This window comes from Pipra filicauda, unplaced genomic scaffold, assembly GCF_003945595.2.
Source record: "Pipra filicauda isolate LSUMZ 115617 unplaced genomic scaffold, ASM394559v2 scaffold213_size2393758_pilon, whole genome shotgun sequence".
Taxonomy (NCBI): domain Eukaryota; kingdom Metazoa; phylum Chordata; class Aves; order Passeriformes; family Pipridae; genus Pipra; species Pipra filicauda.
This window is the reverse complement of record NW_024104325.1, coordinates 2,269,867-2,288,876: the sequence shown is the minus strand read 5'-3', so window position 1 is coordinate 2,288,876 and position 19,010 is coordinate 2,269,867. Positions and strand designations below refer to the sequence as shown.

General features: G+C 40.5%; 1 protein-coding gene across 3 annotated transcripts in view; it reads right to left on the bottom strand.

Moving 5' to 3' along the window:
* Positions 1 to 1,477: 1,477 nt before the first annotated feature.
* Positions 1,478 to 19,010, bottom strand: part of SORCS1 (sortilin related VPS10 domain containing receptor 1) — a 268,559-nt gene continuing 251,026 nt past the window's right edge. Inside the window, exons 24-28 of one of the 3 annotated variants that reach the window (XM_027735281.2) lie at positions 11,312 to 11,411; positions 6,780 to 6,885; positions 6,446 to 6,606; positions 4,902 to 5,020; positions 1,478 to 3,589 (exon numbers count right to left, since the gene is read on the bottom strand). In XM_027735281.2, the coding sequence (XP_027591082.1) occupies positions 3,533 to 3,589; positions 4,902 to 5,020; positions 6,446 to 6,606; positions 6,780 to 6,885; positions 11,312 to 11,411 (543 nt within the window). In that variant the 3' untranslated portion in view covers positions 1,478 to 3,532. The remainder of the gene's footprint in view (positions 3,590 to 4,901; positions 5,021 to 6,445; positions 6,607 to 6,779; positions 6,886 to 11,311; positions 11,412 to 19,010) is intronic. The other 2 variants (XM_039381133.1, XM_027735283.2) reach the window with 2 other exon arrangements.

Below are 19,010 nucleotides of genomic sequence, written 5' to 3'. Positions count from 1 at the left end.
ATTAAGAACAAGCTACTGTTTGATGCCCGGTATTTGAACTCTAACAACTACTGATTTTCAGGAAAAGCGATCCAGCATCTTAGCCCCAGTGTACTATTACGTGCAGAAGTATATGTCTCTCTGAAGCCAATGTCTGTTCATCTGTATGTCTGTTTTACAGCACTTAGGATGATGGTAAAGAATCAACATCAAGTTAGGAAAATACTTTATTTGAATTTTTAACTCTCTGCTTATTTATATTTTAACTCTCTGCTCTTTCTGTCAAAGGGTGATGAACTTTTTTTGTTCCCTCAAGGTATGATAATATCCTCAGAAAAAATTCATATTGGATTTTATAAGTATTTGGTATATTCTTTGTTTATTGTCTCGGTGTTCATCCATTAGCAGTTAATTGTTGTGTTGTTATACAAACCAGAAAACAACAACCATAAATAACAACCAGTCTCTGCCTCAGGACACACAACAAGCTGAAGAGAATGATCTGAAAATGCTTTAAAGAGATGCTTGCCAAAACCAGACTTACTGTTTATGGCCAGAACAGATGCCTGCTAATTCAGGTGGGCACTTTATTAAAGCAGATTACATCTATACACACACCACTGAGTCACCTGCACTATGGCCATTTCAGCCTGAATGGAGAAGGCTGCAGTGTCCACTAGAACATTCTAGGCTAGTAATTGTAATTACACTGGGATTTGCCCGGAGTGAAAAGTACACACTCCTCCAATGAGCAAACTTATTATTCCTGGCCCTGTAATATATCACACCACAGCCTTGGTTGTTGATGATACTGGAGCCCCAGATACTTGTCTGTGCCAATATAAATTCTTACGCTGAGGTACAAAAAAAGCTGGAGAACTGAACCAAGATCTAGTTACAAGAGGTAGAATGATCTGGTGGTTTCATCCTGACTTGTAAAGCAGAGAAGCTCTGTTTTCTTTCTTTTTTTTCTCAGCAACATGTATCCACTGCCATATGGCAAGTTGACAGAAACTTCCTAAGCCCCATTTTATTCACATGTAAATTAATCAGTAATGCTATTAATTCAGACCTTCCTTCATAAGTGCTGGTAAGAGTATATCAAAAAAAGACATTTTAAAGGAACCTATAACAGAGACTGTGTATTAAGAAGGATAACCAAGGGCAGGGAACTGCTCTGAGCTCTACCATCGCTTGTTTGGGAACCAGAAAAACAGTATTGCACCTCAGCATCTCACAGCTTCCCCATCTAAAAAATGGAGATATTTTATATCCCCAACCCTCACTTTATAAAGCACTTTAAGGGCTGAGAAAGTTACCTTCATATTGGCATCTTGATTCTAGGGACTATATTTTCAGAAGGACACTTACCACCACCCTCTCCTATTTCTACTGAACACTCCTTTCTTTTTGAAGTAATCAACTTCCTACTGTTTTAATACTGTTAGTGATCCCAGTCAGAAACAGAAAGCTAAAATGAGCAACAAAAACATGGGCCTTCATTTAGAGACATAATCTGTTTAATAAATATGACTGTAAAAGCAATAAACAATAGCAATTATACATTACGCTACATTGTATTTAACGAAAGGGAAAAAGAAGATGAAAAAGTACATCAAAAAAAGTAATTTTAAAATTAGAAATAGTTCCAACACTATAAGAAAACTTTTTGATCGGTTTACTATAAAAATAAGTTGGCTAATGTTGGACTTCATTGGGGACTATTATACAGTTGCAGCCAAAACTTTCCCATCTTTCTTAAAGCTGTAGTTGCAAAGACAATAGCAAAGCTGTACAAACTGCCGTGTTTCTACTTGTCTTCAGAGAAACTACAGAAAGAGGCAGAGGACTCTATACTGTGATTATCTTTTAACTACTAGGGGTCTAATGTTCTTGGTATCATTTTTATTTGCCAGCAAGCAGGTTGATTTAGGTTTGTGCCCAGTTTGTGACAGAGAAATTCAAACCCACCACCACTAAATCCCTGCCCTGGGAATCTGGGCCACACTGACAATGCTGCTTTCTCCTGTTGCCATGTGCAATGTCTACTGAACAAAACCCACCCATATCGGGAATCAAGGTGCTTCCTAATTGTGCCACACTAAATATGAACTGGCCTCTATTTGCCTTCACCTAACAGAGTTAAGCAAGTGTACACTGGTTGCAGTCTTTATCTATTTACACTTCAAACCAAAATCCTGGTGCTAGTTTTACCTGAGTTGGGTTGGAAATCAACAGTTGTAATGACCACAGGTTAGGCTTCAGCCAGATACCCAGTGTCTTTGGAGGACTTGTTCGAGGTATGCTAATCCTGCTTTCCTGCTGTTCCCTTGCATAGTCTACCTGAACATGTCCTACAGCCTCATTTCTAGCTGCAGTGTAAGACACAAGCTTAAGTTCTTGGTAAGAAATCAAATCTTTTGTAAGAGTGGTCCTGTGGTGCTGAGGCTCAAAATGCATGGCAACAGTCTCAGGCCAAATTCTCTCTCTTCTGCCCACAGTGGCAGGAGCTTGTCAGCAATTAGGGGTGCTAAGATGGCCACGGGAAACTGTGCATAGACCTTTCCCTGCTCCCTATTCTATGGACAAGGTGTCTTTCAAAAAACTGACAGGCTTTTTGGGTGACTCCAAAAATGTAGAGATCTGGAACTTCCTCAGACAAATTCAGCCATTAGCACTACATGGAGCTGAGGGTGTTGCTAGGGCTCTGTCTTAGCCAAAATTGAAGGTGTAAGGCTGGTACAAAGTACAGTGTAAGTTCTTGCTGGCAATAACCTCCTGCAACTGCAGCATGGACAGACCTCCCTCCCTGCCTGCAATGCATGCTTGTTCTGTTCAAGGTTAGGAGGCAAAGTTATCTTCCCATGGTGCTATCAGTGGGATGCCTTGGTGTGAGTAGGCTAAGAAAGTTGTGTCAGAAAGAGCTTGGCCTCGCAGGTGGGATCATCCACACTCAGCCTCCTCACAGCTGTAGGGCACAGGCAGCAGCTGCAGCTAGAGGAATGAAGGGCAGAGTCCAAACAAAGACATAAATCAGACTGACCAAGAATATTTTCAGCGCCTTTAAACTCCAGTGTGATTTTTTTGTGTGTCCAAGGAAAGTCTGCTGGGGTGGCTAACCCGCCCGCAGCCCAAAGTGCTAAAAGAGCAGTTAAATCTAAAGCCAAGAACCCTAAACACTCCCTCCCACTTCCCTAGTCCTTCTCCCCCCACATCCCAGCCCACCCCTCTCCCTAAAGAAGAGACCCCCATGCATATTCTTGGCCTATATCATTATGAATTTTCTACAAATTAGAGACAGATCAGAAAAAAAGAGAGTGAAAGGGTGAGGGGAAGGGCCGCAGGAGTGAATAGTGGTACCAGTTCCTCTCCCCCCACCCCCCACTAAAATTGAACACCTGTACAATGCAGTTCCACTATGATCTCAGTATAATGTCCACATGCACAGGCTTAAAGCTAAAAACCCTTTGTCATCTGAAGAATTAAAAAGTCCAAATGCAGTAAGCGCTCCTCCTTTTTTAGATACAGATATTGGTGTCCTCAATTCAACCATTTACATAGGTAGGGATTTCTTTTGTGCTCTGGGACTCAGCAGCTGTGGAAATACTTCCTGTGGCAAAGAAAGAACAAAATTAGAGTCAGTAAATAACAAGCATATTTAGCCAAGGAAGATGCTTGAAGGTATCACCTTGCTGGTCTTTGGGATTCAACTGCTCCAGACTGACACATTCTTCCCAGAAATGTTTTCTTGTCATTCAAAACACTGAGGGTGATGTCCTGTTCTTTTGCTAATGAAGATGATTCACCCATGTTGAACAGAAGAGGGAGAGGCCAGAGCAGAGGGGTGGAGGGAAGGAGGGGTTGAGGTCCTCAGAGGAAATGTGTAACTCATTTGCAATGATAAGGTGTTGGAGACTTCATAAATAACCTTAAGCTTTGCATTTGCTCACATCCAGAAAATAGAAATATGGTGGGGGGTTGGTTTACGCTGCCAGAGTTTGGAGAGAAAAATTAAATGATGCAAGGACATTAATTCAGATTCCTCTAAGAAAGCATCCCTGAATGTTAGTCAAAGGTATTCTAAAAAACTGGTTTCTGAACAAGCATACAAAAGAGAAACACCCAATTACAGTCCTGCTCTGTTTTCCCAAAAGAAAGAAAACTCATTAAAAAAGAAATTGCTGATTTCCAGAAACAGATGAGGTTGTTGTATAGGAGAGTGAAGAGCCTTTGCACTTTCTATTCTGTTCATACCTAGGTCCAGACGTCTTCATTTTGTCAATGAGCTGGGATTCAGTTTTCTCATTCATCTTACTGACAGGATAGAAAAATGCTCTTAGGAATTCTTAGGATTCCTTTTGATACATAATTGAGTCTCTGTATCCCACACATTTAACTTTTGTGCTCGTTACTGCAATTACAGGTGCAAAACAAGAGTTGTAAAAAGCCAATTTCTGGTTCAATAGTGTCCAGTAGCACAGCTGAGAAACGCATAAAACTCTGGCTATTGTAGAAAGTCAGAAATTCTATAGCTGCACCAATTGAAAACCTACCCCTAAAGTTGGCTTTTGACTTCTCTTTATCTAGAGGCTTCAAGGGTTTAAACTTCCAACACCAGCAAAATCAGTTTCGAAGGAACCTTGAACAGAGCTAGCAGGTTACTGACACTTGCTGCTTCAGTCTGAATGACGCATAAAAACATCTCTCTCCCTGCTCCTGGAACAGCATGAACCATCACCATCACATTTTTTCAGAAAGGGGAAGCTCAAAGGTCAAAGCCCATCTGCCTGTAGAAAGAGAGTTCCTGACTTGAAATTGGGTGTTTCTCCCTTAGCATCAATTTTGCCTTGGAGGTTTCTGGGGAAAAAAAACCAAACCAAACCAAACCAATGTAAAAAAGAATACTTAAAGTTAGGACCCACCGCTCCGGGTCTTGGCTTGAAACCTCTTGGTGATCCACAAGCTTTTTGGAAGTCCTCTGTCCAGACTACCTTGGTTGCATTTCCTTTCCTTGGGTTCTGGACTGTGGCCTGGGGTTGCTCTGTATGGGGAATACCACATGGGAAGGTTGGTCCCTCACTCTGTCCTGTGTTCTGGTAAGCAGGGATGTCCAGGTCTGCTGATGAATAGCTGCTTAAAAGCTTTTAATAGCTACAAGATCTCCTTAGTGAACAGATGAGGAGAGATCAGCATTGACTGCAGTGGAGCTTCCAGCTTAGACACAGTTTCATCAAGGCTCTTTCTTCTTTTTTCTCCCAGGTTGTTTCACAGGCCACAATCTTAGCATATCAAATTCCCTCCTTTAATTGCCCTTTTCCTTGCTCCTCTCTATAGTAGATATGACTCCAAACCTACTTTAGCAAACACTCCCATACATTTTAGGGAATCCTCAGGTGAGATCTAAGGTTTATTTAAGCTGATGAAATTGTGGAAATAAGGGATCTCAGTTACAACTATGCTTCACTTCTGTCTAAGTCACAGAATCACAGAATGGTTGGGGTTGGAATAGACCTCTGGAAAACATCTAGTCTAACCCCTGTGCTAAAACAAGTTCACCCAAAGCAGGTTGCACAGGATCGTGGCCAGGAGAGTTTTTAATATCTCCAGAGAAGGAGACTCCACAACATCTATGGGCAGCCTTTTCCCTTTAATTCCTCTAAAATAGCTCCATGTCCTTATTCGCAGGGGTCCTGCACTGTACCTCTGGGCTGGGCCTGCAGAACTATCACATCATGATAGTGAAGCTGAGCAATGCCCAAGCAACACTGGCTTTAGCAGAACACGTCTGAAACCTCCCTGCTCCATCCCAACACTTCTACTGTAGTCAGGATAACAGAAAACATATGAGCAAATGCGTGACTGATCCTAGAATGCCCTCTCCAAGTCTGTTCACTTTAGGTCCTGCTTTTGGAAATACTCAACCACAGAGGTCTTGGGAGAAATCAGCCTGAGGGCAAACCCAGGTGTCCAATGCTGAGATCCCAGGTTTTGCTCAATTTATCTGTGAATCAGCCAGACTAGCATCGCTGCTGGCAACAAGGTCTGGCAGCAGTCAAAACATCAATAGACATTTAGCTTTTAGATATGACTTACCAAATCACCTGCTCACCTCCGTGTTCCAGGTGAGGGTGGCTGAAGTCCTTCTGGATGTGGGGCTTAGCCCCGCAACTATATCAGCCCCAGCAAAATAAATTACATTGCCAGTAGGATTTTTTGAGAAGGGGAGGGGATCTACGTAGAGCAACTAGGAGAGAGAAAAAGTCTAAAGTTGTTCCCCTCCCTTTCATCACATGGCAGTGAGGGAGAGGGAAGAGTTAGCAAGGTTTCCTGTAGCAAAACTAATGTTGCAGCAGAAGAGGATGGGAGGAGGATTGTGCAGGAATACGGGAAGGGGGGAGGCTGAGAAAAAGGTTAGCCAATTATAAGTCAGAGTCTGACCAGCTGCAGGATGCTGCAAGTTATTTACCTATGGGGTGGACTTCCAACTTCTCATCTACTAGTTGCTCATGGCTCATCAGCTCACTTTGAGGGACATTAGGTATGCTTTCCCTCTGACTGACTGGACTGACCATCTCTTGATCTTTTTCATTCTGCATCTGTGCATATATATTAAGGCCAGGAATCTTCCTAAAACATTAACAGAAACCATCATTGTGTGGTATCTGGCAGATGATGTAGCATCAGCTTTTACAAACCAAGAAACAACTCACTCCAAAAAAGAAAACCCAGCAAAACAAAGCCCAAACACCTCAGTGAAAGGCAGCGATGGTGAGAAGGAAATGGTTCAAGGATGGTCATACCTTTTGAACTTGTAGATTACAAACACGGCTAGTCCCACAAAAACGACAGAGAGGAGCATCAGCATAGCTGAACCACTGTGACTGGGAGTGAGGTCCACTAGGGGAGCTGCAAGAGAGAAGAAGGTTAGAGCCACCCCAGCCTGAAGTGAAAGCTGCTCCCTCCAGAAATACAGTTCATCCTCCCCTCTCATTGCACTTGGAGCAGATCTCATCTGTTCACATGTTTCCAGACCTTCTCTCCATTCCTAATCCACCTGGGAAGAAACACAGGTTCAGATCACTTGTAGTGCTAAACATACCCCTTGATATGAAGTCCCACAGCTTTCTCCTTAGAGGCCTTCTCTGTCCTATGAGAGGATGCCCAAAACATACTCTCATACTGCAATTATCTAAAGTAGTTGCAAATGAGGTCACTTGGGTACCAAATCAGGCATTTTCTGGCTGATCCTCGAGCTACCCACGAGCTAACTTGTCAAGCTGGCTCTCTATTTTGTGTAGAGCTAGTCTGGGTAGCTCCCAATGCACAGTGAATAAGGAGTGACTGGCTCCTCAGTTTTACTAAAGAACAGTGTCCACTTAATGTATTGTTTTCTGCTCAGTCCTGCTACTTCCTGACCAGAAAGGCAGTAGCCTTCACAGACACTGCCTCAGTGTCCATGGTAAGCTCTTGTCATGTCTCTGACATTTTCGTTTTCTTCCTTTATCCCTTTCCTACTCATCTGAACACATTTTACTCTCTTTTCCCTGGTGCCCTGACCTCTCTCGCACAAGTCTTCCATGCAAGACAGTGCACAGATTCAAGAGAAAAAAGAAAAAAAAAACAAACAAAAAACCCCAAACACCAAAACCAATCCTAATCAGACAAAGAGTCTCTCTGTACTTCTCAGAGTTTTGCTCACCATTGGGTCATAGCCCTTTGAAAAGTAAGGCCATCCAAACTATGCAGAAGTGTGGATTTCCCAGAAATACAAAGTGAATTGTATTAAACAGAGTTTCCAACACTCATACATACACACACACACAGACAGAAAGGTACCAAGTATCCAAGAAGTTTCACACCTAGGTGCAAGTGTCAGTTGTTCATACAGACACTAACACAGCATCCTGCAGACATGCAGCTGTAGCTGTGCCATTACAAAGAGCTAACACACAGAAGGTACTGTCCTCACTGACTGTTCTGCATTGCACACAGAACATGGCATAGGTAGTGCCTTCCTCTGCAAGGCAGTGAAAGTTGACTTGAACCACTGGCAAACACAACTTTACCTCTTTCACCTCTTCACGTGCACTGAACAGACCCATCCTAAACCAGAGGAAAAATGCATACAAGGAAACACACACATACAAGCAAGTACTTACTAATGCACGCACATCACGTGCACATTTTTTCAGTTTCGCACCCAGATTGATAAAGCCAAAATTTACAAAGAGAAGTGAAAAACCTTCTCCTTTCCACACCTAGCAGGCTATCCTCAGAAAGGCAAGGCACTGGGATGAAATTCACGGCTAGGCTTCGCGAACGAAGATTTAGGAAGGCACTATCCACGTTTGTTACTATTATTACACATCCTTACACATCTCCAGTCTGTCTCCTCTCCATCTGTAATTTTGTGGGTCTCTGCAGTTCTGTGGGATAACAAAGTGGCTTTCCAACAAATTCAGATTCAGCATCACTCAAGGTTCTTGCTATAATGCTGCACTGAGAGCCCAGTAATAAACAGCTATTTAACTGTTTTGTGAGGAATATTGGCATATTTTACTCTGCCTTGGAGTTAAGGTTGTTGTCTGTTGGGCTGGAGACGGTTTTTTTTTTTAGCTCATAGAAGAAGGAATGAATGTGACGAATGAATTGCAATCTGCTGTCGATAATTACCATAAATGGATCCTTCTTCCAGTGTGGGCTGAACAAAGAAGTATGAAATGTGCTGAGGCCAATGCCTGTCATTCTTCTGTGCTCCAGGGAATGTACATGCCCACATACAACACACACTCACAAAGACTCATTTCTACATGTTCTGGTGTTGAATATCCACATCAAGCTAGTTTAGATACCTGAACTTTTGTTCCCTGCAGCTTCTCTGCTGCAGAAATTGCTGCTGTGCATGGCCAGCCACACACAGGGAGGAACACACATGTGCACTGAGGCATGGCAACATTAATGCAGAAATACATATACATACATGAATACTTTGAAAAACACATGCTCAGCTTTGTTTTCAGCCAACTACAGCCTGTAGCTGTCAGAGTCCAGCACAAAGTCATAGTAAAAAGGCTGGGAAAGAAGGGATACCACAGACCAGAGCAGAACCTCTGCACCCTGTGCATCCCCCTGGATTGTGTTTTATAGGGACTGCTTCTGGGGCTGTCTTGTGTTCCGGGTTTCCCTGCTTTATTTTATTTAATTTTTTTTAAGAGCTTGGATTTTTAAAGGACAATTCTTCTTATTCCCTGACAACAAAAACAATAGCTTTCAGCAGAGAAGTAAATCTCACATGGCTTTTTATCCAATTTTAAGTATTCCCAAGTTTTGATGTCATGAAATTGGGCCTTTTACTTAGACAGAGAACAGAGTCATGACCTCTGCAGCTTGTTAAGGAGTCATATTCCCTCAAAGACCTCACAGTGGCTGCTGTCTGGGTTTTTTAATACCTAGTTTGCCCATCTAAGCTCATTTTGCATTCTTACTGAATCCTATTTCTGCAAGAGACAAAATCCTGTAGTGTTCTTATAGGACTCTGTGAGGTCAGTCACAGCAATCACCAGTGGCTTAGAAGGGAAGCATAACAAAGCGTACCTCACAGAACAAATGTGTGTTTGAATATATTATGATCTAAAAGTACTCATTCCTGGTGTGTGTGTAAATACAAATAAAAATGTGCATTTTTGGTGAGCACAAAGATTGTGTCTGAGCCAAACACCCTCTGCTTCAGCCTGAGCTAGCAAGAAACAGAACAGCACACACCTGGAGGCCATACTGGTTTTTAGCATGGCAGTAAGTCACAGTGATAGACCCTGCCTTTTGGTTCATTCAGAGTGGCAGACAAGGTTTAGCAGCCTAGAAAAGTGCTGCAGTACCTCTGCTAATTACATGGCTTCAGAACTGGAGCTACCCAGATTTTAGTCAGCTCTGAACATGGAGCAGCTGGGGACCCTGGGTACTCCCTCATGCAGAAATGTCCAGAACTGCTCTCTAAGAAGCTGCAGGAGGCTCCTACAAACAGCAGAAAACTTGGATCCAAATTCACCTCCTATAAAGGCAGAGCTGGATAAGTGATTTTAAGTGTTCTCTGTTTCCTGTAGATGAAATCAGGAGCGTCCCTTCAGTAGCAAGGGGTAAAGATGAGCCTTTCCAGGAATATCTAATATGATTCTTTTTAGCTATAATTTTTTGAAAAAGACCTACAGGATATTCAAGGCCAGAGTAGTCATACATAAATGTTCATTCAGGATTTGACCTTGACTTTAATAAATATTGATCAAAACAGAAAACAGCCATGTGCATTGGCAGAGTAAATGTCCAGAGACAAATTGAAAAAATTATGAGCAATTGCAGGTAACTCCATTTTTGAAGCTCACATTAAGATGCTTTCAGATACATTTCTTTTAAGAGACAGACACTGAGCATCTTCTGAAAGTATGTATTGTATCTCTGGTCATCGCTGAAAATTCAGGCCAAGGATTACTTCTCTGATAACAGTCTCTTTTTCCTTACTTTATAGACAAGGCTGCATGTGGACTGACACCAGGTTGGGCAGAAACGTAAAGATTTTTGGAGAGCAGTTTGTTAGTACAAATGAACTAAAACTTTTAGTTTGCAAGTTAGCAAAAGAAGGTGACACCAACTGATCAGAATTATCAGCAGCTCCTGGGGAAAATGAATTCCTAACAATCCCAAGCACAGATCAATTTGTCTCATCTCTTGTAATAGTTAAATAGGTTTTAGCATGCAGAATAGACAAAGACAATAATTAAAGGTTAGGACTTTGGAGATGACTTATTTTGAGAGAGGATTAGTTAAAGTCCAAATGGCCTAATCTTTTTTTTGTGCATATATATATTGATTCTAGTCTTTCAGACTGATGAACAACATCTGAACTGTGTTTAGTAGCTTTGAATGTTTGTTGACTCTAGAATATCTGTACATACCCAAGGCTAGCTGGTAACCTTTGCCCTGTGTGACTCAGGCTGAAAATGCCATGGTGCTGCTTACCTGTTGAATATTTCAGAGATAGCCACAAAGTAAACATTTCTACTGCTTCTTATACCACATTTCTGCCAAAGCCATTAAATTCTTTCACATAAGAAAACAAAAGGGTTAGCTTTAAATGCAAAAGTCACTATATCTTTTCGGTGTGATATAAAAAGGTGAGGTAAAATAGGCATTTTAATGTTTGCTGACACACTGTGCTGTTACTGTGATATAAAAATAAGAAATGTTTAAAATTCAGTTAATAGAACACTCCTACCATCAATCTATTGCTTGCTGTGCTACAGACTGACAGAAAATGTATACACAGAAAAGGGATACTAACCCGCTGCTAAATGGGCAGCATGGACAAGGATTCGAACTCCTGGCTTCAACTCAAAATGGACCAGATTTTGGTTCAGTTTCTGGATCAGTGATTCGGAAATCTGGGGGAAAGAAAAGAAATGGGGGAAAAAAAGAAATGCATTTGTTTCCTGACCACTGATTTAGATTGCCAATAGGTGGGTAGGAAATGGAGCTGCGTGCAAATTGAAGATTTTGCAGAGGTGCCAGACTTTCTGAGCACAATTTCCTATCACCTTACAGAGAAGGAATTTGTGAAAGCTGACACCTCTGCCAGTACTATGTACAGAGTGGTTTGTGTACAGTTAGCAATGACTGGTATCAACAAGTATCCCTGTCACATCTCTGTAGGAGTGGCCCAGCAGCAAACGAGCCCCAAAGGAACATTACACCCACAAGTATAAGTGTCTGCAGGACCAGCCAGCAGCAGCACATCAGTGAACTCATGTATTATTCAAGCAAAAATAAACATTTCAATTGTTAATGCTCATTTGCTCATAATAAATAACTTCTTGCTCATTGACTGGCCAGTTCCATGATCTTAGAGTATGTACATAACACATGATATAACTGAACAAAAATTAATCTGTTAGGTCCTTACCACAGCTTGCAGTTAATTTTCAAGTTCTAAAAGCAAATTTCATTTCATCCAGCTCTAAGTTTCAAGCCAGCTGCTCCCTAATCGGTAAATATGTACCAGATCCAGCTTGAATCTAAAAGTGTTTACTGACTACAGAATGTGGTTGAAACAAAATGCATGGTCCATCTCTTCTTATGGGTTACACACAGAGAGAATGTCTCTCTTTCATGGGAGAGACATTTCCCAGAGCCTTCAGATCACCAGATTTTGTTGCCATAACTTTGATGACATCAATAGAACTCTAGCAGAAATGAAGCAGGTTACTCCTCCTTAAAGTACACAACAGAAAAGATGAGCATTTGCTGAGGTAAGACCCTATAAATCTGTATTTGTACAGTGAAGAAGCCAAACTTTGGCCCCATCTGTTGGTAAACATTCATTTTTTTAAGTCATTTTTTCACAATATGCCCAGAGTCACTTTCTCCACATCACACTTAATTACATCCAGGAAGTTCCAGGCATATTGCCATTAAAAGCAAAACATCTAGGTAGATTAAACAAAGAATGCAAGCCTATAGACATGGTGTTGATCGTTTGTTGTGTGTCTTTTGCCTGATGTCTCATGTATTTCACATTTTCCTACAGCAGTGATCAATTTTCCAATTGAACATAATTGTTGTTGTGTGTTGGTTTAATAGGGAGAGGTGGTTGGAAAAATGTAAACATACACTCCCCTATAACCCTTAATATGCATTTACTGAGAATGTGTTTTTATAGCCAGACCAAGAAGAACCGTATTCTAGTGCTCACCACTTAATTTAATTTGTTTCAAATAAATCCTTATTCTTTCTTGGAGATTAATGAAAAATTGTCAGAAAAAAAAATTCCAATAATTTTTACACCATCTTTTTCATGTTCTTCATTTTTGTCTGGGTGAGTTATTTCAGTAAATGCTACCCAGATATGATTAGATGTTCCTTGGCTATCATTCATTACAGTACGAGATTTATCTGCTTCTTTTATTTTTTTAACATTCTTAATGGTTCTTTCAATACTCTTGGCTCATACACTTAATTTCTGGCTGCTGATCACTTGAATAGGTGCCTTTGGTTCAATATCAATTTGGCAATAACTCTTACAGGCATTTTATTTATATTTTTAAATATATTTCTTTAAAGTTACAATCTATTTCATGGGTGCCAGAATGAGCAGTAAATATATTTTTTCCAATAGCAAGAAAAAATACCACCTGCATTCAAAGAGCCATCTGTTGAGCTCAGAGTAGCAGGGAGAGTGACACAAAGATGTGCAGTTCATGGAGAAAGCCTGGGAAGTAAATTATATCTCTCTTTAAGGATTTGAGCATATTAATAACCAAGATTGACATAAAAAGTTTTTCATCTCTAAAACCAGAGCAACAGTTGTAGATTAATAAGCTGTAAGCCAGGTACATTAATGGCTCAAGAAAATAACAGGAAAAATATAATTCTGGCTATACCCATTCCCAAACACAACTTAACAGCTCTCCTCCACAACCCTGCAGAAATTATTTTCCTTTGTGCTCTGACATCCTGCTGCTGCTGGGGCAGCTGAGTCTCTGGAAAAAAAAAAAAAAGAAAAAGAAAATGGAAGACAGTAAACTGAAGAAAAGAGCCAACCACTTTGTGTCGTTCCTCTTCAACACATTGTGACAGCTGCACAAAATGGCAGGAAAACAGCAGAGGTAAAAAACATACATGATGCCTTCTATACAAACAGAGGCTTAATGTGATGCATAACTGAATCTGCAGCTAGCAAAGTAGTACTGGAGAACGGTTTTGTCAAGGATTTGGGCACGAAATGGAAGAACAGAAGGATCTGGAGAAAGCCAGCATGAGCAGGTACAAGAGACTTTGTTGGGCACTAGTGACTTGAAGAAACAGTGAGATTTGCCCTGGCCTGCCCATGGTGCAGAGTGAAAAGGGTAAAACAGCAGGAAAATGACAGCTGAGAGGTGCTGTGGGCTGCCTCTCAGCAGGTAAGTTGTGTGTGAGAGAGAAAACTCAACAAGTATTCCTCTCTGCAAAGGAATAATAGGAAGGGGAAAGGCAGTAAGAGTGAAGTAGTAAGAAAAAGGAAGAAAGACAGAAAGAAACAGTCACAACTGAAGTTTATTATTGCTGTATTGCATTGTTACTTGATTGAGGACTTGGTTGTATGACATCCTGTACAAATGCATCTCAGACTAAAATTATTTTTGCCTGAAACCATCAGTGTCCCAGCAGAGGATTGAAATAGCCATAACTGTTCCAGGACTACACACAAAGCGTCAAAACTGGCAGCAACTGTTCATGCTGCTCAGAGTATAAGGCATATTTCCTTGGCTCAATTAATTACATGCACTCCCAGTGGCTTTTTGTGTACAGCCTTTTTTTTTTTTTGCCTCGGTCTTTATGGAATCTGAACAAGTGAAAAAAATGAATAACAGACTAAGATCTTCAAAAGTGCCAGTAAGAATTAGACATCTGCCTTCCTCAGGCAGCTCTGGAGATGCCTAACACACACTTCTGAGGGAAGAACAGATGCATTCAGACATGTTTTTAAAATGTTTACTTGCTTGGTACAATGTTTTCATTTTCCCTTATGTGGAAAATAAGATTCTCTTCAAAACAGAGATTCAGACAGTGAAAATGCATTTCTGTACTTCTAAAAATTATCTGAAATAGAAATCACACACAATGGCTTACAAAAATCAGTATTTGAGGTCAGTGAGCAGCTTACACACACCTAAAGGGTCAAATTCACAGCAGGTCCAAAGTTGGACCTGACAATCTTTGCGGCCCTCACATGGTCCCAAGAGGACCTGTGCACCACAGGGTCAGCCAGGACATTTGCTTTGAGCTTGGAGAAGAGGTTCTTCTGCCTTTCTTACTCTGTCAAGTCTATTTCTACCTCAGTTATCAGACTTTAATCTAGAAGTGGTTCTGACTCATATAATTTGTCTACAATACTAATAGAGTATCTTCAAAGTAAATTTCCATACAAAAGTTGATCTCAGTTGCTGAGGTAATATAAAGGTTTCAGTGGGGAACATTTTGACTTTCGTGCCTCCCTTTATTTCTGCACTTGAAGCAGTACCATGGATGCATTTTGGTTTAAAAAGCAGAAAAGGAAACATCAAAGTACCTTGGCCTGTTTAAAAAATAGCAATGCAATTCCAATTGAACAGTCAGACCTTCAGCTGGGGAACAGGTTGGCCTCAGGCCTCTCTCTGTTTCTCTCTCCCTCCTAGAGATGCAACTAACTCAGCTGAAGACAAAACTTCTTAGAATAGCAACCTCCTAATTTATAGTCTTCAAGAGTCTCTCTTGTGAAAATAATTAGCTTTCAGAATTAGTTTTGGTCCTTAACTGAGCCTCATTGACTTTATCTGCTTCATTTGCAGAATTAAGCATGATGTGCAAAAATAATTCAGTAATAGAAACCATTCTTCATGTATCATTTTTCATCAAAGGACACATAATGAATAATAATAACAGACAATTTGTGAAAGGAAAAAAAAAGAGATTCCAATTTAAAAATGGAACAAAACAAAAATTAATTTGGCTTCTCTTAGCATTTTGTCAGAATTAGGACTGTAAAAGAACCATGTGCACCAAGAAGCAGAATTATCACTGAGAAGGGCATTTTCTCATACCCTTATTGACTTTTCAAACCTCTGGTGTAAATTAGTTTAGACTAATTGAATGTGATTCAACTGTGCCAGTATGCACTAGCTAAGAATCTAGATAATTTTATAGATACCGTGTAAAGATCTCAACTAATGAGTGCTACACTTCTATTCAATTCATTGAAAAAATCAATAAACAACTAAGGAAAGAATTATGCGCATTGATTTGATAGGAAGCAACTTGAACCAGCATTACAAAAGTGAACCAGGAGTCAGGGCCAGAGTGGATCACTTTAAACTGTGCCACTCGCCCTGCATAACCTTGGTTACATCACATGAGGCCTCTAAAGCTTGCTTCTCTTAACACTGAAAAGAGCATAATCACTGATTTACTGGGTCCAGCAGGAATTTCTTCGTATCTTTTAATGAAAGATGCTAAATTCAAGTTGCTGTAAGTATCCAGAGATACCGTGAGAGCACAAGGCAGAGGACATTCCTGTGGTTACTCTGGGACAAGAATAGACCAGCAGATACGAACCCAGACATAAAAACCAGGATCCACTTTTGATGAACAAAGGTGACCAGAAAGAGACTTGAGAATGAAGGGCTGCTCTGTACACTGAGCAAAAGATGACAAAGTGAGAGGGCTGATAGTTACATGGCAGGAGTTAACTCAAGGATATTAAGACAAGAAATATAAACAGCCTCTTCTACAGCACACAAGCAGCTGATCAAGAAAAGCTGGCTATGGAAAAAAGCCCCCAGTACAAGGTCTTTGGGTTCATATTATCCCACTCTCTCCCCACCTGCCTTTAGTTTTTAATACTGGCCCAACCTCCCCTAAGTACCCAGTGGAAGACTTGATCTGCATTCTAAGGTACAGATGTTAAAAAATCTCTCCTAGTGAACACTAGATGATTTACCCTGTATATCAAGCTTTTCCTGGAATTTAATTTTCAGGACTGATTGGTGCAATTTTCTGTAAGATTTGAAAGTGTTCACTGGCATGATCTTGTTGCTAAAAATATTTTGGTGATGGGCATATCTGAAATACATCAGAGAAAAGTACTGAAAGACTGAAGCTTAGGAGGGTGGGTGAAAGAAAAACACAAATGATAAAAAAAAGATAGAAACTCCATCAGCTAAAAAGAAGCAGACGTATAAGTAAACCTGCTCTAAGGAAAGAATCCTAAGAGGTATATGCACACAGGTTTCCTGAATACCACTCTCCATAGTTTTAAATTCGCCAGAGGTATCTCATCTCTGCAGTTCATCACTGTCCATTTGATATTCAGTCATCCATGTCATTTCCCATCTCTTTGGCTGGATACAGATACTGGCCACAGCTGCAACATGTTGAGACAGTTGGGTACTAACCAGCTGATGTTGCTATTTGCCAAAGTCTCCATCACACTTGCTACATTGCTGACAGCTCTTCTCAGAGAAAAGATAATTGGCCTCAGATGCCATTAACTAGTTGCTCCTACCCCTATTTTGCATTCTGCTTTTACAGTTATTTTGAATAGGCCAGGTAAAATCATGCAAATGGAGAACTAAAGGGAAATTCGGGATAACACTGAAACTTGTACTTGATATGAAAACATCACTTCAGAATTCTCATGTATCTTCCACTTATATCTCATTTGACTAACAGAAGATGCATTTGCTGTGTTTGACAAAAAGCCTCCACTAGCAAGCAACGTAGAGAGAAGATAATTTGTGAAATGCATAAACAAAAAGATAACCCTTCAGAATCCTCATATTTAGTAAAACTGTACACTGAAATAAACTGAGTAATTGTAACTACCCTCTACTGGACTGTAAGGAGAATATTTTCCTACCAAGCATTCATTTTGAATTGGATTAGTGCTAAAAATTACTCAAAAATTTCTTGAAGGGAATGTAGTACCCACAGACCAGTAAGAAAAACATTCTGACTATCCTGAAAGGATCAGGGAAGATATTTCTTCACAAGAAACACCTTCGCATTTGCAAATAGTAAATAGATTTTCTCTCCTCCAAAGGCTACCATTTGGACCCTGCAGTATGCCAGAGAAGTTGATGGAGTTACACTGAAAATTACATTTCTTCTTGTCCGTAAAAAGGGTCATGAGAGCACTGCCAGGGCTTCCCTTCTTCACAGCCACAAAGACTCCATTTTTACAGGAAGGAAAAAGAGAGGCAAAAAGAGAGGGAGAAATAGAGTAAGCTGCCGAGTGCCGGAGGGGAGCAGGGTCAGATGTAAATTTAAAGTTTATGGACCAGCTTCCTTGCCAATTTGTGAAGGAGGAAAGGAGAAAGGGGATGAAGGAGAAAAGGGAGGAAAGATTTTGCAGAGCAGTAAATCTCCATATTTTTTGTTTATTATATGGTGGTGAAAATTGCAGAGGAAAGTCATTTGTCAAAAAAAAATATGACAGTTAAGGATGCTGAGCAAGGGGAAGCATAAGAATATGGGTGACTTAGTGGTTTGAGGCCCATAGCTAAGTTAATAAGGTTTGATCCATGGACAAGACATGAGCAATGGAGAGGCAGAGGTACAGTGGGACTTCCCTCAGGGCTAGTTATCTTTGCCCCTGGAATCTAAAATAATAAGCTGAGAGACAGCAAAGGAGCTATGGGACATGGGGACATAGTTTAATGGTGAACATGGCAATGTTAGGTTATCAATTGGTCTCAATAATGTTAGAGGTCTTTTCCAAATTTAACAATTCCATGATTCTATGATATTTTGGGATTTATGCCCAGCACAAGGTTCTATCTTTTAGTTATAATCATGCAGGTCCACCTGGTGGGTAGGACCTTTTACGCTTGTAGGGAGATACAGTCCTTCAGTTGTGATAACCTGTTACAGCCTTGCAAGGAGAAAACAATCCATAGTGGCTCAACCCCACTTCCAGCATCATGAAGAAGGCAGGCAGATACTCCAACCCCATCACTGTGCCTTAAATTAGCAAAGTTCTGAATTGCCCAGGTTTACCACTCAGCTCTGTCTCCAGTGCTTTCTAGATTCTTGACAGCCTCATTAACTTTGTTTTATGAAGGTACTCCAGTTCATGCAGGCAAGAATCATCCCCTAAATCATTCCTGTTTTCTTCCTGCTTCCATGAAGCAGGAAGACATGATATCATAGAAATTTATGCCAAATTAACATTACTTAGGGAATCTAAATGGGAGTTTAAACCCCCAAATACAGCTCCAAAACCTGTATCCAGTGTTGGGGAGAAGAAAAAAGCCCACCACCAAAAAACCCAGCACCACAAAAAACCAAACCAAACCAAACCAACCAACCAAACTACAATAAAAAAAGCCACCACAAAACAAAGAGGATGTAACATGTACCCTAGTGAATCAGATGCATTTCTACATACATTCATTTGTATCTATACCTATCTATATATAATACACTCAAAAATGCATAAACATGCACTTCTACAAGTAATGGACACAATA